This window comes from Aphelocoma coerulescens, chromosome 7 (genome assembly GCF_041296385.1).
Source record: "Aphelocoma coerulescens isolate FSJ_1873_10779 chromosome 7, UR_Acoe_1.0, whole genome shotgun sequence".
In the NCBI taxonomy this organism is placed as follows: Eukaryota; Metazoa; Chordata; class Aves; order Passeriformes; family Corvidae; genus Aphelocoma; species Aphelocoma coerulescens.
The window spans coordinates 19,203,120-19,227,736 of NC_091021.1; the positions used below are offsets into that span (position 1 = coordinate 19,203,120).

General features: G+C 39.0%; 1 protein-coding gene across 1 annotated transcript; it reads right to left on the minus strand.

The window, feature by feature from the left end:
- Positions 1–518: 518 nt before the first annotated feature.
- Positions 519–15,406, minus strand: CYBRD1 (cytochrome b reductase 1). Its single transcript, XM_069020675.1, has 4 exons — positions 14,517–15,406; positions 7,329–7,537; positions 4,606–4,760; positions 519–4,398 (listed from the first exon to the last, which is right to left on the minus strand). The coding sequence occupies exons 1-4, from the start codon at positions 14,701–14,703 to the stop codon at positions 4,098–4,100; spliced, it is 852 nt and encodes a 283-aa protein (XP_068876776.1). The 5' UTR covers positions 14,704–15,406; the 3' UTR covers positions 519–4,097.
- Positions 15,407–24,617: the final 9,211 nt, after the last annotated feature.

A 24,617-nucleotide genomic window follows, 5' to 3' on the forward strand; every position in this document is an offset into this window, starting at 1 on the left:
CAGAAGATTCCATGGGGTCTGTGCTTAGTCTGGCTGTTACTTATCTGAGGGTATATGGATCTCACAGTGCATTATGTTACCATTATATATCCAAATTCATGATCTTCCCGTATTTGCTACAGCATTCTTATGACAGGATAGTTTTGGTTTGGTTTTTTCCTCCCTCTAACAACTGCTATGAGGAATTTCTGTTATGATCAGAAGATGAAATACAAATTGTTTATACAGTGAATTCCTTCACTTTCCGCTGTATACTGATTATGTTTCTAAGCCTACAAAGGATATAAATGTCATCAAAAAGATCATAATAAATAGTTGAAATTAAGACATATTTAAGAAACTTTGTACAACTGTCCTCCTGTTTTCAAAAAGTAATTTAGGAATAATTTGATCTTTATCCAAATTCAGAAAGTTATATTTTAGTACCATAAGAAAAATCTGTACTCAGTAGTATCATAAGCTCAAAAAATCATTTTTATTAACATATAAAAAAAGAATAAGGAAAACAGACATTGTAATTAAATATTTTCTCTCATCTACTAATAAGTACCTTGGATAATAAAATAATTTTTAAAATTCTTTTGAACAGTTAGAAACAGAGGAAGGAATTTTCTGAAATAAAAGCGAAAGAAAGAGACTTCTGAAATAGAAAATATTTGGCAATATCTTTTAGTCACTCAATAAAATATCCATGTAAACAAGTAATTCATATTTACGATATCATATGCAATATTCTTGGTTACATGTAGTAAGAAGTACACATGTAATTACATTCAATTTTAAAATCTAATTTGCACCATCATTTCTCAGTTTCATTAATGTTGGAAAAAAAAGTCTTCTGCTTCTGTGCAGAGTACTGCATGACAGCACGTAAATATAGTATTTTTTTTCCCAGGCCTCTTAAAAAGATAGCAGTTTCAATGTTAGGTTTTGTAACTTCCTGGTTTTTTATAGGAATCCAAACCTGGAATGTAAGTTCTACAATCATGTTCCTGTAAAAACGACCACATAGATGATTTCCAAACATGCAGAAAAGTACTGATGAAAAAGCTAGAGTTCTACCTCCCGTTTGTATCTTTGAAAATACACTTTTTTATTTCCTATGTTACTACTGTATTTGTTACTCGTAAATACAGGTAAGAAAATTTGCATGAAAGGAAAGTTAACGGAAGGCCACTTTGAGAAGTAGGTTTAGGACTATTACTCTCCAAATACTTATGTATTTTTATTTAGCGCTTGAACTAACCTCATTTTTTGCAAGGATACTTAGAGGTTTTTCTAGTCAGTTTAGAATTAAGCCAAAAGTCTACAGTATGTTTTGTCAGTTTTAAATTGCACTCACCGAGACTGATCAAGGTTCAGGAGCGCACAGCTACTGCATCTCATGGGGACCTTCCAAAGACCAGCAGCCAGAATCCCCCAGTTCATGCACATGAGATATCCCCAAATGGAATCTTCCAGCTTCCACTGAGTTTCTACCATCATGTTTAACCTCTAAGTTTAAAAACAAAATTATGTTCTGTGAGGCTCCCCTCAAAAGGCTGCTAATCCTTGATTTTCAATTGGTTTTATAGCACAGAATCTCAGAATAGTCAGAGTTGGAAGGGACCCAGAAGGATCATCGAATCCAACTCTTAAGCAAATGGCCAATAATGGGGTTTGAACCCAGAATCCTGGTGTTACTCGTACCTTGCTCTCCATCAGAATAGAGAAGTAAAGAAATGCCATCATTCTTTTTTAAGTATCATTCCCCTTGAACAGTACATGGAATACAATGGAAAACAGAGGGCATACTGGTTATTATAGCTTAACTTTAACAGCATATAGAACCAGTCACCTAGAAGCTGTTCATTTCAATACATTCAACTCAGTGCTGTAACAAAAGAAGTCATAGATTTTGTGGTTTTTTCCAGTACACTGTACAGTTAGTTTCTTCCAGAACAATCCCTAGGCAACTGACTACCTTCCATACAAACATGTGCTTTTATTATGTGACCTAGTACTATGCAAGAATTGAGGAAGCTCATTTTCTCAGGTGGATGTGACAGAGTAACAGGCCAATGCATAACAATTTAAAATGCTGTTGCCTGTGTGAGTGCAGTATAGAAAGCTGCATAGTAAATTACTACAAGTGAGCTCATTTATTCACTTCCCCTGTCAGGCTTCACTGTTTGATTCATTGCACATAGTGGGACTGGAGGAGTGCTCACACAATAGTTTAGTAGTTTAGTTTAGTATTCCTTCTGTCATACCTGAATTGTACATTAAAAGTAGGTATTTTCTACAGTGAAAAAATATACCAATGTGAGGTTGGTCCCAGTCATCCTCAAACCTACAAGTGAAAACATAGAACTCTGGGATGTAGTTCTGGAGTCCCAAATGGTACAGCAGAAAAGTTTTTAAAGTATTTTATTATGCTAGCTTTCTGTACTGAATTCACCAAATAGTAAAATATTATTACAAATCAAATCACAGGAACTGAGGTGCTTCTTGTCAGAGAAGACTCAAAGTAACTCTTGTCCAAAATAGTTTGTGAACTACAAAAATGGTGTATTTGTTGAAGGGTAATGTATTAAAATGTTTTTAAAAGCTGAAGATAAAAATTTATGTAGTATTTAAAAAATAGGAAATTACACGCTGTCTGAAACTATCTATATTCCAACATGAACAGTGGTAAATTTGGATTTCTAGTGGACTCTGAAGCTTTTACAAGGGATTATAATAGAATGGTTTATCGTTTTGGACATGTGCAGTCCAAATAATCTACTAAAATTATTCTTCTATAGTAGTAAAAGTATAAATATTGTTTGTATCTGTGAAATTAATGAATGAGCATAATACATTAATACTTTAATTATTAGAAAGAGCTATAAAAGTAAAGTGCCAGTAGGGACTCTTTGTTATTTAGAGAAAATGGCATTATTTAACACTGTAATTTCAAATTAAAAAGTCATCGAGTTTATATAGATTGCTTATAGACTAAAGCCTGTCTTCATGCCTATGATAATAATGCTTTTGATGTCAGTGTGGAGATACCCAAACTGGCTTTCAGTTAACAGGTAGCATTTTATTAAAACAGCAAAGCTCACCTGTGTCTTAGAGAAAGCATTTCTCACTTCAAGCTTACTTTTTTTCTGTGAGACTGATAGCAGATTTTTCTGGTTTCTAACCTCCTAATTTTTAGTCTAGTACCACAAATCAACAGAACTGTGCAGTCAAATAAAGGTAGTAAAATGCTGCCTCTGGGATAAAAGGAAGACTTAGTTTAAGTGTTAATTTTTTCTAAGTGTGTTTCTATAGCTTTTCAAATAAGACAAATTCTGCATTTGGATGTCTTTAAATTTCCTTAGATTTCAGTTATAATTGCACATAATTCAAAGCCAAATGTTGTCTGCATACAATATATTTGGTAGAATTTGTTAAAAAGTCAACAAATACATTCTGATTTTAAAAAAACAAAACCAAAAAACCCCAGAAGTTTCTAAGGGAAACATAACATTTTATGAAGATATCAAGCAAACATTTAATTTCTTTTTTTTTTAATTAAAAATTTGAGAATAAACATTTTATGGAGCAACTCTGTAAAGTGCTGAATGACCTCAAATCCCATAGAACATAGCAGCTGGTGAGGGGGTTAATCAACTAGAGAAATCAGAGCTTTAAAAAAGTGAAAACTACCAGGAAATTCATGTGTGACAAACTAAATTATTCTGTCTGGTATACTTCATGTCTGATTCATAACCTGAAAAATCACTCAAGAGCAAAATCTAGTTTGAATTTTGTTAAATTTTTCATGACTATTAGAGATATAAGCATTAAATTAAGAAGTGAGATGGAAAACAGTTTCCGATTATGTGATTTTCCCATTATGTGATGTCATTCATGCTCTTGTTTTTTAAATGAGGACTAGGCATGGACCAATATATGTTCGGGACTTACAGGAATTTAAATCCCTATGCAGAAAACATGAGTATTTTTCAGCAAGCCATACTAAAAATGAACCCCCAACCTACTTATATATCAATGTAACTAAATTAGAAGGACCCTCACCAGGGGAAATGTGGCAGTATAATAGTACTTTTATTCTGTGTATTTTCTTACATAGTTGATCTTTGTCCTGCTTCGTCAAAATTGATGTTTTGTTTTCTGGCTGCTTCAGTATTGATCCTCAGATCAGATTTATCTGCATTACTACTGTCTGTCATTGTGGATTCCACTTGTGTGCCTTCAGGAGTCGCTGCATTGAGCCTCGGAATTTTAGCATTCTCTGCTGGGGGGCGCTTCCAATGGGGCCTGCTTGCCATCCATAAAACAAGTGAACCAAATATGACAAGCAAAAGGCCAAGACAGTTGACCAAAGTTGCTTCTGGTGGGGATGCACTGTATGCAGGATTTTTCCTTTGAAAGGGGAAAAGAAAGAAAAGGTCAGAAAAGATTGTTTTAAAGACAATCCTGGTCTAAAAGCAGCAGTCTCCTACTAGGTAGGTCATTTTAATACAAACAAAACAAAACAGTGTCCCAACACTGGATGCTTATTATTCTGGGCAAGTGGAAGTATAGTTTACAATGAATAACCTTAATAAACAAGTGGAAACAAATACTTACAATGAAAATATAAGCTTTTCTGTGATTCCCATGAGAGCTGTTGCAATCACGGTTGCAAAGATGGTAAGACCCGAATAAATATGTATTGGCATGAGAACTACTCGGAGATGAACTGGAGCAAAAGGGAGCAGAAAGACAGCGAAACCCAAGAGAAGCTAAAACCAAAACAGATTGATAGTTAAAGCTAGATGGAAAACAAACTGCACTTCTCAAGCAGAATAAAAATAGTCATAAAAATTCCATTCTGAGAAATATTCAGGTAAAAATGTGAAAAGACTTGGCATTTTTGTTTTTGAATGTGTTTCCTGTCAAAACCAAAACAAAATTCTGGATTAGCACTTGGGAAGCAGACATTCAATATTTTATAAATCATGCTACTTAATATCAGTGTCCAAACTTACTGATAATGCTAAAATTCCAGCCAAACTAAGTTTTCAGTGTCACTAATTCGCTAGTATAGTAAAGGTGTGAGGAGCTACACTTTTACAGTCTCTTCAAGTCCTGTTCTCTGCTCCTGTTACAGATTTGCACATAAAGGAACATCAGAAGGCAGTCTAACCTTCTGACTTAAATGGATTAAATAATTTTACCTTGTAACAATTTCAGTTAAATTCAAGTGCCTATCTTTAGAAGGAGAATGGTCTCTCAGTATATCAATCACATGGCATTTACAGAGTGAAGACATGTATGGGTGGCATCAAGTTATTCAGGGGACATTAGTCCTCCCATTAGCACTAATTTTGTGATGGAAAATAACCCATCATGTCCCATGGTTGCAGTCACAGGCTTACCCAGTCATATTGAGGTTGCATCCTGTCTTTAGTTTGTTCTACTGTTACTCCCCCCTGCTGCTAAATTAGACACAGGGCATGAATTTGTATTCATCTTGCTTTAACTTCCAGTCTTAGTCCTTGTTTTGTCTTTCCATGATGTATTAGAGACCCTGGTATTTTCTCCCCGGGAAGCTTTTTAGTACACCATAATCAAATAGTCTCTTAATCTTAGATCTGCTAAACGGTTGGAGTTTTTTAAGTCTTGCACTGGAAGATAGCTTTTCCAGCTCTCAAATTACTTTTCCAGAGTTTCTTTGGGTTTGTTACTTTTAATTTTTCTGATAATTCGTTTATATTTTAAAAAAATTATTCCATAATATTTCATATTAGTTTCACTAATGCCATCTTTTTCCTGTTGTCACAGCGCTGTGAGAATTCATTTGGAGCTTCATGTAATTTTTGAGTACTTCTTTCCAGAGACATCGTTTTCCAAGAGACAGTCTCATTTTACATTTTTGCCCTATTCTTAAATTTATGTCAGTGTGCTATACTGTATTAACCTACATTTGACTTAAATACAATATAGTTACACTATTGTTCCTGTAGGCAGATGTGAGTGTAGGACTGACATGCCCCTTCTGGTAAGTGCCAAACATCTTCTCTATTAACGAAGATACTAGTTTATTTTTAGTAGTGCTCAGTCACTTAACAAACATCAGTCTGACTGGAGAATTACATCCCAGACTGGAGGAAGGAACACCAAGGATCTTTTGATGTGACAGGCAAGGCATTAAGTGCCATTGGTCATGTTTATAGTAGCAAAATGAAAAGTAAAACTAAGATCTTACTTGCAATTCTTCATTTAACCATTAGAAAAAATACTGATACTCAGTATAGTGGCAGCACAGACTTCCTTGAAATAGCTGCATTATTAGGACAAAGAATATCTTAACATTGTTCTTTCTTATTCATTCATATTCATTCTTATTAATTTGTTCAGCTATAGAGAATATACTCAACAATGCTGAAATATGCTTTCTTTTTTTCCAAGTGTTAAAAACACTATTTCAACATTATTTCCTGCACCTCCTAGCCTGAGCAGTGAGGGATAAAGTCCAGAACCCAAATCCCTTAGCTGAGGATTTTCTGTGCTTGATCATAGATAATTAAGTCTTTTTTCTTTTTAGTGTTTTGGAAAAAAAATATTTGAAGGAACAAAATGAATTTCCATAGTGTAATAACACAATTTAGGGAGTTCAGAATGTATACACAGAAGTATCTGTATATGTTCTGTAAATTTCAGGGCATGGTTGCTCTTCTTTGCCAAATGCAAAATGTACTAAGTTAGCTCATTTTACATTACAACAATGCTAATTCTCTGCCAAGAGGAGCAGTTTAAAGCATGCCCTGGAACATCTATCAAAGTTTTGCTGATTCAGGAAAACTGGTTAGCCAGTAGTAGCTCGTTCAGATGTGTCAGATCCTTTACATCTCTACTGCTCCCTGATGCACTTGTTCTGCTGATTAACAAGCCTTGAGGCCAAGAAGTGACTACTTAAATTTATGATAGCTGGAAAAAGGAAAAAAAAAAAAAGAAAAGCTATTGCTTCATTTAAGACTTCCTTAAGAAATGCTCTAACTATATTTAAATATGCTGCCAACAAACCAAATAACTTGCTGTAAGTTCAGGAGTTAATAGAGCTTAGAAACACACTACTGTGTAACTGTATTGTAAATTAATGGCCATTATCCCAGCAAATAAATAAAATATGCTTAAAAATGCATTTTTCTTCAAAGTCAGTGATCCAGTATTTGTACATTTACATGCTAATTTGCCAAATCAGAGTGTAAAATGGCTATCCCAGTAGTTACAATGAGAGCCTACTGTGCCTGAATTACTCAAAACTTTCTTCAAATTTACAACCTGTTTATAAATAGTTAGATTCTGACCTGGAGAGAATAAAATATAACAGCAGTCAGCCCAATCCAGCTGTGCAGACTGTACATGTTAGGAATGTTCTTGGCATTGTGGAAATCAAACACGGCTACCATAGAAACAATTGCAAGAATCATAGCTATGGTATTTAATCCAGCATGTATGAACTTCATTAAGAGTTTGCTGCACTTCCAGGTCCAGGGCAATCTGTACACAATAATAGCTGAAGAAAGAAGAGAAACAAAATGTTATGCCTTATAGGATAACTTCTCTCAGATGTTAATAATTATGCATAATTCACATAGTTACATTGTAAATTACAGTAAAATCCAACCTTTAATCTTCTCAAAATGTCTATTGAAAGGCTTTTTCTCATACACATAGCATAGCATATTCTAAATATACAACTGAGGCTTAAATATAGCTTTTAAGGGATTTTTCCCTGATTAAAAAACACTCCCACAAACTTAAGTGTATTTCAAAAAAAAAACCCAAAAAACCAAGCCAGTAAACAACTTGATATCATCTTTTCCTCAGTCATTAAATTGATCTAACAGGGATTTGGCATAGGATTTTGATTTTTCTGCTACTAGTCAGATTGGAGCAATATAGCCTGATTCTTATGTTGAGAAGATCACTTGTTGAGAAAGTGTGTAGGATTATTTTATAATGTTTATGGTCTTTGCCAACTTTGGATAATGCTATTCTCTAATTGCATAGATACTTATACGATTGTCTATTGCATTGGTAGCAATAGGAGTACTTTGAATGGGAAAATGCTCTTCAGCATAAGGGAATCATAATCTGACTCTTAAGAGACAAAAGCATTTGACAAATAGAAGTCTTCCACCACTGTTAGATGAATGTAGGGAAGTTTTGCCTACACTTGAATTAATAACTCCAGCAGACAGTATTTTGTCCAGTCTGAATAAAACAATAATATCCATTGATCTAACTGCAGATGGTCCATAAGAATAACTTAACCTAGAGCTGCTTCTTGCCAAGTTTTCTCCAAGATCCTCACTGCCCCTATCCTGCCACAACTGTCCCCTGTCTGTCATATGACCCAGGTGCTTTCCACAGGGGACACAAACAGACCAGATTAGATCACCGAAGCTCCAGGTACATCTGATTACAAACTAGGTAGTAATTCTGAATGTGTGACAGCACATAAGTATATTCAGGTAACGGGACAAATATTTATGAGGACAACTGATAATTTAACCAATAAAGACTAATGCCCCCATCTATAATGTCTTGCCCAAGCAAAAAGTCTGAGCTCCACTCAGTGATTCATCACATCCTAATTTAAGGCTTCTGCTTATGAAATTACAGTGAAAATTTTATATATAATTAGGTATAATAAAACAAAGGAATAATAATGTATATAGGTTTTTTTAAAAAAACCTGTTCCAAACATTAAGAAATAGAAAAGTATTATCTGATAAATGCAAAAGTTAGAAATTTACTTAATTGATTCTCATGTACCTTATTCATTACTTCTCCATAACCCTTGCATTTTAGGCAAAAAGCATCGATTATGGAAAATAAATAAAATATTCTCTCTGCATGTTCTGATGAATAGTAGTAATAAATTACAAATTCTTTCCAAGTTCTGTTTACACTTTTTTTAAACTTGGATGCATTTCAATAAATACAGTACTACACTAAATAATTCACAAAGAAAACAGTTAAGTCAGATTTCCATACTATGATCAGATTTTAAATCAATGTATGCTCTTACATACTGTGTGAAAATATAATACTGGAATGAAGGCGTTCCTTAGAATATTTAAATATATACAGCACTTTGGTTGTTCTTGCCTTTCTACTATAAAAAGCAACAGTAGTAAATCCTACAAAATCAGGAAGATAGAAACCTTGTTTTTAAAATGGTTTGACTGTCTTAAAGCAATCTATTACATAAATATGATTCAGCAACACCAAGCTTATCACCTCCAACAGTTCCCCAAAGTGACATTACATAATGTTGCAATCACAGAATCCTAGAATCACTGAAGTTAGAAAATACCTCTCAGATAATCGAGTTTGACCATTAACCTATCACTGCCACATCCACACTAAACCATGTCCTGAGCACCACATTTACATGTTTTTTGAACACTTCCAGGGACGGTGATACCATCACTTCTCTGTTTCAATACCTTACCACCATTTCAGTGAAGAAATTTTTGCAAGTATCCAATCTTAGCCTCCCCTGGTGCAACTGGAGGCCATTTCCTCTTGTTCTACCACTTGTTACTTGGGAGATGAGATCAATCGCCACTTGCTACAACCTCCTTTCAGGCAGTTGTAGAGAATGATGAGGGCCCCCTGAGCTTCCTTTTCTCCCATCTAAACAACTCCAGCTCTCTCAGCTGCTCCTCATAGGACTTGTGCTCCACACCCTTCACCAGCTTCGTTTCCCTTCTCTGGACGCAGTCCAGCACCTCAGTGTCTGTCTTGTACTGAAGGACCAAGAACTGGACACAAGATTTGAAGTGCGGCCTCACCAGTACCAAGTATGGGGGAAGAATGACTTCCCTGGTCCTGCTGGCCACACTATTTCTGATACAGGCCAAGATTTTGTTGGCCTTGGCCACCTGGGCACACACCAGCTCATGTTCAGCTGTCTGCCAGTAATATCCTGCATGAGACTATTATTAATCAACTTGGTACTAATGATAATGACTTCTGATTTTGTAAAGCAGATGTATCAAAAGGCCCCAAACAGGCCTCAACGTTCCATGAGGATATTCCAGTAAATCTTCCCTACCATATGTCCCACAGTATTGTCAATAATTTATTCAAAGTGCAGCAGAGTACTGGAGTCTGTATGAAGAAAACTTGATGGCATAGGTCCTGGTCTCAGTTTTCAGTCTTTGATCTCAGAGGGTCAAGGGTTTTTTTCTTGTCATCTAGCTGATGTAACTTCCAAAATCACTATCAAAATCCTTAGTCACTTGTCCACAGTCTCAGATTTCTGGGCCTTGAACTTTCTAAACTGTTTTCCATAAACATTACAATCGGAAACCAAAGAGTAACAGACTAATGGTTTGGCAAGTTGTTAATACCATCCATTACCATGTTACATGCCACAGCCCAGGACATATGCATGATGTTACAGTTTGGTTTAATCCTCTTTCTGTGAGGCCTTTGTGTGAAGTTACACCTTGCAATTTCAGCAGAATTATTACTGTGAAAAGACAGTTCCATTTCCCTATCACCACTTCTGTGTGCTTCTCCCTACCTTTCTCATAACTGGTGCTTTTCTGACCTGCAGGAAGAAAGAAGACAATCTGGGGAACAAAGGGGAGAGAAGGAAGATTCACCTTTCAGTGGTACAAACTCTTAAAAACTTTCTCAGATGTAATGTTTAATTTCTTGTCAAGACTAAAAGAGCCTGGGTTAAAAGCACATACACAGTTAGAATGTTTGGCGGTGACATGGTAAAGCAGCCTTGTGAAGAATTTTATCAAGGTAGACCATCTCTAGTACTGTTAAGAGATTTGACAGCCTAGGCACCCTAGACTGAGCTTTTTGACTCAGATCTTACTCCGGTTTTGAACTATGATTTTAAAACACATCACATAAGGCACAGTTATCTTGCAATATCTTTATATGGCATGGGACATCTGTCCTTTAACAACTGTACAGGGCAAAATTTTAGAGTTAGCTTCCTAGTATTTCTGGCATGTGCTTCACATGTTGTAGGGAAGTGTGATGGATTGCTTATGAGATGCCTTCCACCTTAGAAGGTACACAGAATGGCTCTGTGAGTGCACTGGGGCTGCACTGCACAGCACCTCACAGCTGTCAGAAAGGAACGTTTCTTTTCCCTCCTCCTGTTTCCTCTTCTGTCCCTTCTTGGCTGATCCTGTTGTTTACTTCTGGGAAGTTCTGAATGCCCACAAGGTTCTTTGGAAATAACTTCAACACCAGAATGGAGAAATGCTGATTTATGATTTCAAAGGGACTCAATTAAGCTCATCAAGAGAGTGGCGTCTTCAAAAGTTGCCTGTGATGAGACCCTTACAGGTCACCAGTAATTTGCCCTTTCAGTTCTTGAGAATTCTGCAGCTCCTTGGATGTTAGGAACTCCAGCATTTATCTGTTTTTCCTTTGAAGAAATATTTTATGTTTGAAGCAAAAGTAATCGCATGTCAGATAACTCAGAGAAAGCTTTATCTGTTATTTCAAGATGAAAGACTATGCTTACTTTAAAATAGATTTGCACTCCTTCTCTTTGCTCTTGCACATTGTCCATCATCTCCCTTCTCCCATCTGTGGTGGTTCAGAGACCCTTTGTGCAAGCGATTCAGCTTTCTATTTGAGAAAGAAAGGTATTTGGGGTGGGTCTGGGGGTGTATTTGATAATTTTCTGCTAGTTGAGTTAATTCAGTTTATGCATCTGACAGTGGCCAGAGCTGGCACAAACAAATGGGTAGGAAGGTGAAGTCTGAGTCAAGAAGAAAGCAGAAAGGAGAAGTAGAGGAAAAAAGTAGAAGTATTTGAAGTATTTCAGACATGGTGAGCTGTTAGACTGTCTCACCCACTTAGATAGTTTAATCCAAACAAATGAAATTTAATTGATTCTGTAACACCACATGGTGATGTGGCTGACCAGGATTTTTTCTCCTCTTTTCTGTGTAAGTTCTCTTAATTAACATTCATGTCATATTCCTTTATTGATATACTGCTGCTGTTAGACTACACCTTCATGTTTTAAGCCTGTTTAAAATACAGTTTATAGGATATTTATGAATCATATATGAGAGGAATATTAATTTTCCAAGCACCTTCCAAGATTTATAGTCAACTTACAACTTTATTGTATAGAACTTACATATGACTCCTAAGCAGTAGAAGTCTGATCTGAGGGTGGGAGACAAAGACTGCCCCACCCTGCTTGTTCTGACTCACTCTTTATTCAATCTTCCACAACCCCAAAAGCCACCATGCTGCTCCTCAGTCTGCAACAGAGATTTTTACATCTCTGTAGAAAAAAAAATGTTCTTTTATTAGGTGAGTAATTGGAAATTCTTAAAAATAATTTATACCACATTATATCTTGATGGGTTTCTTAATTAGTCCTTTGAGAGAGAACCAAACATTATCATTTGCAGGTCAAACACAAACCATGATGCAAATACTCCTTTGAAGCATGCCCTGAGTCTACAGACACTGCAACATTTGCACATGTAAATAAGACAGATTTCCTCATTTACTTATTTAACACATTTTATCACACTATTATTCCTTCAAGCTCTTCTTAAAACTCACTTTTTCCCCATGTTTTTTTCTTACTATTTTCCAAAATGCTGCTGTACTAATATACACACAGAGTTTTATTGCCTATGTTTTTCCTACCTTAAGTATAGGAAATCTTGAGGACAATTACTGTGCACTGACAGTGTTTTGTCAGGTATAATTTACCAATAGATGCTGATCCACAAATAATAAGTATTAATATTAACATGCCTACAGCTTTGCCATTTGATTGACAAGATATATACAACACTTTTATTGGGGCACATCTACTTCCCAGTATGCTCATTGTATTATAGTCATCCCTTCTACTCCCTACAGACCAACAACACAACATTTCCATCCTTTGTATAGGCTAATAAACTCAAGAAACAACTGGTTTAGTTATTATTTAAAGTCCTCTACAAAAATTTAACCAAGTTTTTTTAGCTACACCTTTCTATTTTCAACTACTTAAAGACTGATTTTTCTTGTATGTGTCCAAAGAGAGAACTGATTTCCCAGTCTCATCCAATTTGCTTTGAATTCAGTGGCAGACTTCTATCAGCCAAATTTGAATCAGGTTCACAGTGGTATCTTATCTGTTGATATTTCATCTGATTTACTACAATGCTCATTCAGTCTCCAACTGTGTTTTTCCTATTATGTAATAGGATTTCCTGCCTAAATGATGCTGTATTTTTAGTGAATTCCATGTATATGTGTGGTTTCTTAGCGATGGTAAACTTCCAGTTACTTTACTTATGTCCTTAACTATACAGGGCTTGAGGCAACCTCCTTTCACTATGACACAGGTAAAAAACTGAGTTTCAGAGAAAAAAAAAAAAAGAAAATACATAGGAAAAAGCTGCAGAAAACTTCTCCCTATTTTCTTCAAAAGTTCTATGCGTATATAAAAAACCAGTATGTTGAGCACATTAAGTAGTATTGATCTTAGTGAAGTCAACAGGTGGTTTTCATTGCTTATTTATAGCATGCAATTACACTTCCTATTGAGCAATATTATGTAAAACAACTTCAAAATGTGGTTTATTGCTCAATAGTAGTTTGCAGCTTGATGCTACAAGAAGGCTGAGAACAGCCCCACTCCCACTAGAAAACAAAATCTTACAGTGTATTTTCAAATCACAACATTCCCTTCATAGCCAGAACTAGACAGCCTTCGGCATCTTCCAGCCTTTTGACTGGTTGGAAGTGTAATGGGAAAATGTTAGTCCACAGCTGAACTCTGTGAAATCCAAAGTTCATACACTCTTAAAAAAAATAACTTAAAAAAAAAAAAAAAAAGGAAATAAAAAGAAGCAACCCTGTATCTTAGTATTTGTATGTTATTATGTTATTTAAGCAACAGAACAAATGATTAATTTAAGATATATACTTTACAAAACAATTAATGCTAAGTCTAGACTGAAGAACTGCATTTTAATAGTGCTTATGGTGCTACATTTTCTCTGGCAAAAACCCCGTTCCTGGATCAGGCTTCTGTGGTACTGAATTTCCTTTCTCCTCTTGGGACATGGAAGAGAGCCAAAAGAAAAACTTTCCTAGGGCAGCATTTCTGGCATTTCGATTTTCAACTTGCATAAATTCCAGCTGCGTAGGAAAAACACACCTCGCAAGCCTTACTCAAAATCCACGGCAATCCCCAGGCCAGGATAAACAAGTGCTTGCAGAAAAAAAACCCGAAAAAACCCAAACCCCATATGTAGCAATTTTGGCTTATTACAAGGAACTCTTTGTCCCTTTTCCGGGAGTGCTGGCTTTCTAAACCGCGGACCGACTGCTGCGCTCCCGCTGTCACCGCTACCGGCCGCGGGCCGCGCCGGCGGCTCCGCCCGGAGGCTCCCGCGCCCCGCCGCCCCGGCCCCAGGCAGCCCCGGCTCCCCCGCAGCCCCGCGCCACCCGCTCCGTGCAGACCCGGGCCCCCGACGCACCGATGCCCTGGATGAAGACGAAGCCCGTGATGACGAGGACGGGGTGCCAGTTGAATTCCCCGTGGGTGCCGTCCCAGCTCAACCCCTCGCGGTAGTGGAAGACCCAGACGAGGGAGAGGATGACCGACACGAACCCAACCAGCAGCGTCGAGGCGAGCAGCGCCAAGAATCGCCCGTAGTCCTCCATCTTTCGAGCCCCGTGCGCGGCAGCGAGCGCCGCGAAGGAGGGGCGAGCCGGCGGCCGGGCGGGGTCGGGCTAGGGCGCGGGCTCGGGCCCGGCGGGGACGGGACGGGCGCAGCAGGGGCGGGAGCAGGGCGGCACGCCGTGCCCCTCAGCCTGTGCTCTCCGAGCGTCCCGTCGCATTCAGAACTCCGCCTTAGGAAAGAATTTTCTGTGGCAGCCTGTCCCCTGCCATGGTGGCAGCCCCAATGCGCTCTCCCCCCCCGGCAGCCGAGGAAGGGAGCTGATGGTCGCGGGTTTTGTGCGAGAGGCTCTTGTGGAGGTTGGGAAGTTCACAGACCCGACATAAAGATAAGCCACCACAGCCATAAGCGCTTACAGATAACGCAGGAGCGCTGCTATGATGAAACGCATACAGAAAATGCAGAGAAGGAGGAGCACGCTTAAAGACACTGATGTACTGTACCTGGAGCATAGTCCTGCCATCATGATCTCCCCTTTCCCACTGGTTTAATTGAGTGCTGCAAATATAGAACAGATACTAACCAGTTACATATGTGGAGTCTGGCCTAAGTAGGCAGGAGGATGTGGACTTTGTTCTGTTGAATAGCACAAATGTATCAAATATCCACTAGCAAAGAAAGGGAATGCGTTAAAATTTAGACAATTCCAATAGGTATGGAAAGGCCCATTGCAGGGAAGTTAGAGAGGAAAACAGAAGGAAAGAAAAGAGAATTGCAAAAGAGACAATAGGCAAAATATATGCCAAAATATATGCCAAAAATATAACATGATAGATTAGACCAGTTTGGACAAATCATGTAGGCAGCAGTTACTTTTTGCTTTGATGTCATTCACCTGGCTCAGAAGCCTGTCAGATGTAGTAGGAGAATATGTCCAAACATATATTCAACACTACTTTTCTGGTATTTGATTAGCTTATTTTTAAAATATATGTAGTGTTGAATTACATATGAATTAGAAGTTCATTAACTGATTGAGAGAAAAAAATACTATTTACTCTGGCTAGCATTTGAGCTCTCTGGTATCTCACGCTTATATTGAGGCCTAGAAAATGAAAGGAAATAGTTTTACGAAACTTAAAATAGTTCCAGTAGAATACTTCCAATTCAAACACCGTACTTACTAAAGTGTTGGAAATATCTACATAGACACATGAAGACTAAGCCAGATTGGAGAGGGATGCAAATATATTTCTTCATTATTCTCTTTAATCTCCTAAAAATAGATGCTGACATTTTAAAGAAAAGCTTGACTTGAACATCACTTGTATAAAGATATTTAACTTTAATTTGCATAGATTTGTTGTGACCTGCCCTCAGGATTTAACTGGTTGCTCATTCTACTCACAATGGTAACTAGAACACTGAAATAGTTGAATTTCACGAGTCACAGCATCTAACAGAAGATCTAAGCCTTGAATCATCTGATGAATGCATAAACTTGCAAGGGTGCCAGGTTGTCATTAGCTTATGAGGCACACAGGTCATCTCAATATTATGGTCATTAAAATTTTACTAAGTTTTCTATTGATTCTTAAATGAAAGTTTTCTGTGCAAACCAGCATATAATAAAGCCGTAGATCTGCCTGCTTATGCACAAAAAATATCATGTGCGTTAAACAGAATAGTGTTTGATCAAATTGGGGATATTTTTACCTGTAAAAATATCTTTTTCTCTACTCATCCAGAATCCTTTCTTCATTGTCTTTTAAACAATCTTATAATCTTTGATGTCTTTTAAAAAAACTTAGTATTTCCTTAAAGAGTATTGTAAAACCTTCATATTTATGTTGAAATGTTACAGATTGCAGAGCATCAGTTTCATGGTGCGTATTAGTTCCATACGGGGAATTTCAAAATTTTTACATGAAATTCCGTAAGAGAGGATTCACAGGCCCCAAAATGTGTTCATTCTTTCCAGGTACATGGGGTGGTCTAATAAAATTGCTTTTGTCTCTGTAAAGCCCAAAAACGAATATAAATACTTATTTTAGTTCACCTCCTATGAACTTAAATCTCCCAATTGCAAAATGCTTCCAGTTCCCACTGATTTTAACAAGCTTTGATTACATCCAGTATCCCAACAGCCCCATTTAGGAATCTTCTACTCAAGCGGATTTTACTTAACCTAAAACTGTATCTCTTGGAAGACTTTCATGAATTCCTATAGCTCAAACTGGTTTATCCTGTTAAAGCAGCAAATAACAAGAGTAGACACAAAATTTTATTGAACTGAAAAGGAAGCCAAATAACGATGAACAATTTTTTTTTTAATAGAATTGAAGACATTTTAAAGCTTAGAGATTGTTAAATAAACCAAACCAGAGCAAAGTGCAAAATAAATTGTTAGACAAAGTGAAATGTTCTGTATGGAACATCTGTAATGCAGAAGAGATTTCAGGCAGCACCATTAGTAACTCTGGACTGTATTTCTCTACGTTTCCTGTTCTTCCACCTCTTCTTGCCCACCTGCTGCAAATGTCAGATTGGTACAGAATCAGAAGCAATCCTTAGCACAGCTATGATGTCCAAGTGGATCTCATATTTACCTGGGGTGGGAACTCAACGTGATACAGCTGACTGCTGAGGGCTGAATGATGCACTTTATAATTTGTTTGGAAAATAAACTTCCACTGGCATAAAAATGAACTGTCCTGTATGGGGCTTTCAAGTCTCTTGGATCAATGAACACCTGCTTTTGTTAACCATTACTGTGGATAGCTTCTACAGCAGTTCATAATCTCTATTATTTTCCAGAGCCTCTGTCTCCTAGAGAAAATGGTATTTTTGCATACATTACCAACTCTATCAGTGTGTGTTCCCTCTTAGCAGTTCTGTTGGGACATGATCTAACATGCACTTCTTTCTTTGGTTTGCTGCATTGTCAGATGTAGGATAATATGACAGCTGGTGAGGGGTCAGTAGCTCTTACCAAGGAAGCTGTGACCGGTCCGGCGAGATGGTCCCAAAAAGAGACCGTCTTCCCCAGGCTCGGTGTCTTCCCTCAGCTGCTGGCAGAGGGGCCCGTGCAGAAGCTGTCAGCTCTTTAGTGATTGTCAGCTCGTGATTCCAGCTCAGCTCTGCAGGGCAGCCTCCAGGCCAGAGCAGGGAGAGAGAGACGAGAGGCCCGTGCAGCTGTTCCACACGAGGCAGCTTTATTAGTCCGGCAAAGGCGAGCCAGGCACGAACCTCTCTCTTCCCTCTCCGGGGCAGGGGGCTGGCTTTATAGGGATACAGGGGGTGGGTGTCAGAGGGTAAGGGCCAATGGGCTACAAAGGATCTGCATAGGGTCTCCCAGAGGATTCTGGGTTTGTCTTCTTCTTGCCATAACTAAGAGTAGCTGCCTTCCCGGGGGGAGGGGGGGCCCTGCTGGGAGGTTTGAGCAATCTCCTTATCTCAGCAGACGTTCCTCCAGGGCAGTGGCTGGGCATACCCCACAGGATAACTGTGACTTCAGACCTGGAAGAACCTACAAAATAGACAGGCAAAATAAGACCTACAAAACAGACAAAGATTCACAGATTATTTTGAAGAGGCAGCAGTGGATTCCTGCTGGTATTGGCCGTGTGGTACTCGGCAACTGCTGTCATCATTGCTATACCATTCATATATTCTGAGAGCAGCAGCCTAAACATAAGTGTACATAAATGCCTATCTAAGCAACACACCATGTCACCATAGGCCATTATTTTGTGCTTCTCATGTAACTTTTTTAATACAGGAAGTGTTTCTAGTTTCCAGTGACCAATAACTGGCTTGTATTCTGTACTTAAAATAAGATTAGAGTCTCTTTTACCAGCTACAACTTTATCTCTGTTTTTCCATGCTGGACAAGTAATTTAAGATCTAAGCCTTAGATCTGGATATTCCAGATAAGTTACAGTATCCCTTAAAGCATTTTGATGAGTTTTTCAGAAGCCTTATGGCTGTTCAGTTTGTAAACAAACAAAACTGCTGAGATTGTCCAGTCAGCTTTGTTCTGGCAGCTAATTTAACTGACTGTTGTGGAAGCTTTAGAAAGACCCCTGTAGAAGTTATCTTACCAGGAGTAATACAGACAAAGGAGTTCAAGTAATTAGTGCTTGAATGGCACAAACAAACCAGAATGATCCTTTTACTCTTCGGAAGAAGACTCTTCCAATAAATTATTTTTTACTTATTCTTCACCCTAGAAAGAGCTTTTGCTGAGATAAAATAGGGCACATAGTGCAGTTTTTGTCCAAAATGCTATGCTGGTTATAGGCCAGTCATTGTTACCTGTGCAATGAAACTCTTTATTGACCTTCAACCCATAAACATTTTGCTTCTGTGAGTTATAGGATGTTTTTCTAATAATTAAAGTATTTTGTAGTTTTTTCAAACTTGTGGAACTGTGGGACAATAGTTGGAATTGTCAATGCAAGATTATAAAGTTTAACTGTTTCAGTTTTTATTTGGCTTGTGCTTTCTTACTTTCTTTCCTACCACTCTCCAGCCTTGCCAGTGGGTATGTACTCAAATGAAAAGAGAAAGGCAGGATGTGCACTCTTATGCTCAAAGCAAATCTTATCAAGAGAAGCCATTCCTTCATATCTTTTAAGTTTCTAGGCTGGGAAATTGCACCTGGACCTCTAAACAGCTATATTTGTCAAATACAAATAAAGGACTAGCACTTTGGGGATCCCATTTTTGCTTCTCTGTCCTGAGCCAATCATTGAGATGTCATGGTGAAGTGGGAAATAAAAAGTCATTTTGTTGAAGTAGAAATGCGGGAAGTATGCTGCTTTGGTCCACAAAACACAATGTTCCTAAGACAGTCATTAGATCAAGCCAGCTTTCAGGCAGTACAAAGAATCACACAGAATAACACACAGAATCACCAGGTTGGGAGAGACCTTCAAGATCACCAAGTCCAATGCATGCCCCAACACCACCTCAATGAAACACTGAGTGCCACATCCAGTCTTTTTTTAAATACATCCAGGGACGGTGACTCCTCCACCTCCCCAGGCAGACAGTTCCAGAACTTTATCACTCTTCCAGTAAAAAACTTTCCTCACATCCAACCTAAATTTCCCTTGGTGCAGCTTAAGACTGTGTCCTCTTGTTCTGTCAGTTGTTGCCTGGAAAAAGAGACCAATCCCCACCTGACTACAACCACCTTTCAGGTAGTTGTAGAGAGTGATAAGGTCACCTCTGAGTCTTCTTTTCTCCAGGCTAAACAACCCGAGCTCCTTCAGCTGTTCCTCATAGGGCTTGTGTTCCAAGCCCTTCACCAGCCTTGTTGCCCTCCTCTGGACACATTCAAGTGTCTCAACGTCCTTCCTGAACTGAGGAGCCCAGAACTGGACACAGTACTCGAGGGGTGACCTCACCGGTGCTAAGTACAGGGGAAGAATGACTTCCCTGGTCCTGCTGGCCACACCATTCCTGATACAGGCCAGGATGCCGTTTGCCTTCTTGGCCACCAGGGCACACTGCTGGCTGATGTTCAGCCGGCTATCGACCACCCCCAGGGTCCTTTCTGCCTGGGCACTGTCCAGCCACACCCCCCCAGCCTATAACGTTGCAGGATGTTATTGTGGCCAAAATGCAGGACTCGGTACTTGGGCTTGTTAAACGTCATCTTACTGGACTCTGCCCATCCATCCAGCCGTTCCAGGTCTCTTTGCAGAGCCCTCCTACCTTCCAACAGATCAACACATGCTCCCAGGTTAGTGTCACCTGCAAATTTACTAATGAAAGACTCAATACCCTCATCCATGTCATCAATAAAAACTGGCCCCAGCACAGATCCCTGAGGGACACCACCAGTGACTGGCCACCAGCTGGATGCAGCACCATTCTCCACCGCTCTCTGAGCCTGGCCATCCAGCCAGTTCTTAACCCAGCAAAGAGTGCTCCTGTCCAATCCGTGGGCTACCAGCTTTTCCAGGAATATGCTGTGGGAGACAGTGTCAAAGGCCTTGCTGAACTCCAGATAGACAACATCCACAGCCTTTCCCACATCCACCAGGCAAGTCACCTGGTCATAAAAGGAGATCAGGTTCGTCAAACATGACCTACCCCTCCTAAGCCCATGCTGGCTGGGTCTGATCCCCCAGCCATCCTGTAAGTGCTGTGTAAGGGCACTCAAACTGCTCCATTACCTTGCCAGGTACTGAGGTCAGGCTGACTGGCCTATAATTTTCAGGATCCTCCTTCCTACCCTACTTATGAATGGGTGTCACGTTGGCCAGCTTCCAGTCATCTGGAACGTCACCAGTGAGCCAGGATTGTTGGTAAATGATGGAGAGCAGCTTCTCAAGCTCATCTGCCAGCTCCCTCATCACCCTGGGATGGATCCCATCTGGTCCCATAGGTTTGTGAACATCCAAACATCTCAGCAGTTCTCTGACTGCTTCCTCCTGGATAACAGGGGGACCATCCTGCTCCCTGACACCATCTACCAGCCCAGGAGGACAGTTGTCCTGAGGACAAAATGTATTTCCGTGAAGACCAAGGCAAAGAAGGCGTTAAACACCTCTGCCTTCTCCCCATCTGCAGTCCCTAAATTCCCTCCTGCATCCAGTAGAGAACCAAGGTTGTTCTTACCCTTCCATTTGCCATTAATATATTTGTAAAAACATTTTTTATTATCCTTCACAAAAGTTGCCAAATTAGGTTCTAACGGAGCTTTGGCCTCTCTAAATTTTTTCTACATGCCCTAATAACCCCCTTAAATATTTCCTGAGATACCTGACCCTCCTTCCAAAGACGATACATCCTCTTTTTATTCCTTAGTTCCTTCAAAAGCTCCTTGCCCCTCCAGGCTGGACATTTGCCTTGTTGACTCATCTTTCAGCACACAGGGACAGAGACATTACAAAGAAGAGGCAGTGGCATTACAAAGGGCTAAAATAGGAAGAGTGTGGTGTCAATATTCAGGAGTTTCCTAGATTTCCATTGCCCCAGAGTATGGAAATGTGCGCAACCGTGCTGCAAATTGGATGTTAGAGGCAGGCAACATCCAAAGTTGAGACTAACTGCAGATACAGAAGATAATAGGGAAAACTGCCGATGTATGTCTGAATATGGAACATCCAAGTAAACATGTTAACAGAATAATTTTCTTGTCTGTCTTCTGGCAAGCAGCTGTTACTGGGGACTGTCTGGAGAGCCTGCAAGCCTATCATGTGGGAATGCATTGCTTTTCCTGCAGCATTCAAGTAAGCCAGAGTTCTTGAGTCACTTTGTGGAGTAATTCCAGTGAATTTTAGCTTCCCCTACCATGTTTCCTTTTTTCTTCCTGAGAAGAATGTGCACTTACTCTTCCCTAAAAAGATAATGTTCTCAACAACACAATATTCCTTCTCCACTCAGGCAGGAATAAGGCATTTGTACTCCCAGTTTACTAAACGAGTTACTAAGCTCTACCAAGTGGTTCTTAACAATCACATTATTGTAACTTTTCACTCTGCTAGGATACCTAGTTCCTTTTATTAAAAAAAAATCAAAACCAAAAAATCCAATCAACCTATTTTTGCAAATGTTAATGTTTTATTAGCTGAAGCAAGCACTTTAACTACTTTATTCAATCTATAAATATTTGAATGCACTGGCATAAAATTATTTTCTATATTCTTTCCAATTCTTTCTATATTATATAAGAACATAAGAATATAATAACCTGAATATTTTGGTCATCTTTTTGTAATTTCAGTAAAGCAGAAATAAATACTAAAGTTATAGTTGTATAAATGTCAAGTCTAGCAACAAGAGAGCTTCAAGTGGTCCTCTCTGAATTGCTGATACACTTCAATTATTGTTGAGGCATTGCTACAGACATATCAGATCAAGTCGAGAAAAAAGAAGCTCTTTAAAGGTTCTGTAGTGTAGCAATACTTGGCAGTTAGAAAAGAACTCAGCTGCTGTTCTATATATTTTTTTGTGGTTCAGTCTTAGAAAACCAGTTTTACTACTTCCCCTTTTTTGTACTTATCATTTAGGATTTGTTCATTCTGGCAACAGCAGAAAGCTTGTATCAACCAACCTTAGGTGAAATCCAACATGAATTCACTAGTCCATGACCTTTTTAATTACTAGACCAACATTTTGCTTTTTGCAGGCAGAGTGCTCAGAGACCTTGCTTTAAGCAGCAAACAGCTGTTCCTCACAACTGTTCTTTCAGAAAGCACTCAGCCTACATGCCACCCTGTATGGGTGTCCTTTCTAGCAAGTATTCCTATTAACAATCTTTATTATATCTGGGAATCAAATTAATTTATTAGCTGTTCCATCTTGTGGGATAGCTGTTACAGTTCCATAAGGAAAAAAAATTCTTGCTGGTGAGTTTTTGGCAATCTTCAGTTACTGTTAAGTAATATAAATGGTATTTTTCTCAATAACAAGAGGAAAATTAAAGACAAAATGAGAATAAAACGAGCAAGAAACTGTGCTGTTAAAGTAACTGGACACATTCAGAAAAAAAAAAACCAAACAAAAAAACAAACAAAAAAACCCCACAACCATTTCTCCACACTGAAAATGCAGAAAGTTTGGGTGAAGTTACCTAATTGGGAATGCTGGCAAAAGTGGCTAAGATTCCTTCAACTCTATGTTTGAAATATGGGTTTCAGAGTTTCCTCACATTAACAGTTCACTTATATATTTACATCTCTCTATATATGTATATATAATCTTTTTCCCTTGGGCATCTAGTGCTAGTGAAAATAATGGAAGCATAGGCCATAAGCCTTTCTGGTTTGATATTTTAAAGGATGCACTTGAAACGGCATTTGATGTAATTAATTGAGGCTTTACATACTCTGGAAGCCATGGCATGAGTGCTAAGCACCCTCTGAAAATCACAGGAAACAAGGGTACTCGCTAATAATTCCTTAGTCTGATTTTTGTAAAATAAAAACCACTGGTGAGGGGTCAGTAGCTCTGACTGAGGAAGCTGTGACCGGTCCGGCGAGATGGTCCCAAAAAGAGACCGTCTTCCCCAGGCTCGGTGTCTTCCCTCAGCTGCTGGCAGGGGGGCCCGTGCAGAAGCTGTCAGCTCTTTAGTGATTGTCAGCTCGTGATTCCAGCTCAGCTCTGCAGGGCACCCCCAGGCCAGAGCAGGGAGAGAGAGACAAGAGGCCCGTGCAGCTGTTCCACACGAGGCAGCTTTATTAGTCCGGCAAAGGCGAGCCAGGCACGAACCTCTCTCTTCCCTCTCCGGGGCAGGGGGCTGGCTTTATAGGGATACAGGGGGTGGGTGTCAGAGGGTAAAGGCCAATGGGCTACAAAGGATCTGCATAGGGTCTCCCAGAGGATTCTGGGTTTGTCTTCTTCTTGCCTTAACTGCAAAGTGCTTGCCTTTCTAGGGGAGTTCTGCTGGGAGGTTTGAGCAATCTCCTTATCTCAGCAGACGTTCCTCCAGGGTGGGGGCTGGATATACCCCACAACAACCTCTCAGAAAATGGGTTTCCTGATCACAAAGGAGCTAGGTACTACCTATGAGAAGTAAAGAAAAGTTTTGTCTTCTCTGTCTTACTCTAGTTAATCTAACACATTAATTCACATTTGATCTCAATTTGACCCTACATAATAGTACACCCCTGCCAGCAACAGTGACTAAAAATGCTTGCATATAAAATCTCCTGGCAAAGTAAATCATTATCTTTTTTTTCTGGGGGATGAGTTTTGTTTAGAAATTTAACTTGAAGTAAAAGCAGTTGATTCAGGTGAGCTACCACCAAGCATGCAGGTATTTGTATTTGGTTTAGATAGTTATTTTAAACAGTGTAAAAACTACTGGTTTGTGGTCAGCATTTTCCTCCTATTTAAACACAAGTTTTAGAATTTTCTGGGTCTCTGCATAGGTACAGAAGGCAACTCACAGCTTGAAAAGCACAAACCATAAGCATGTAATAATTCTGATTCTTTGGT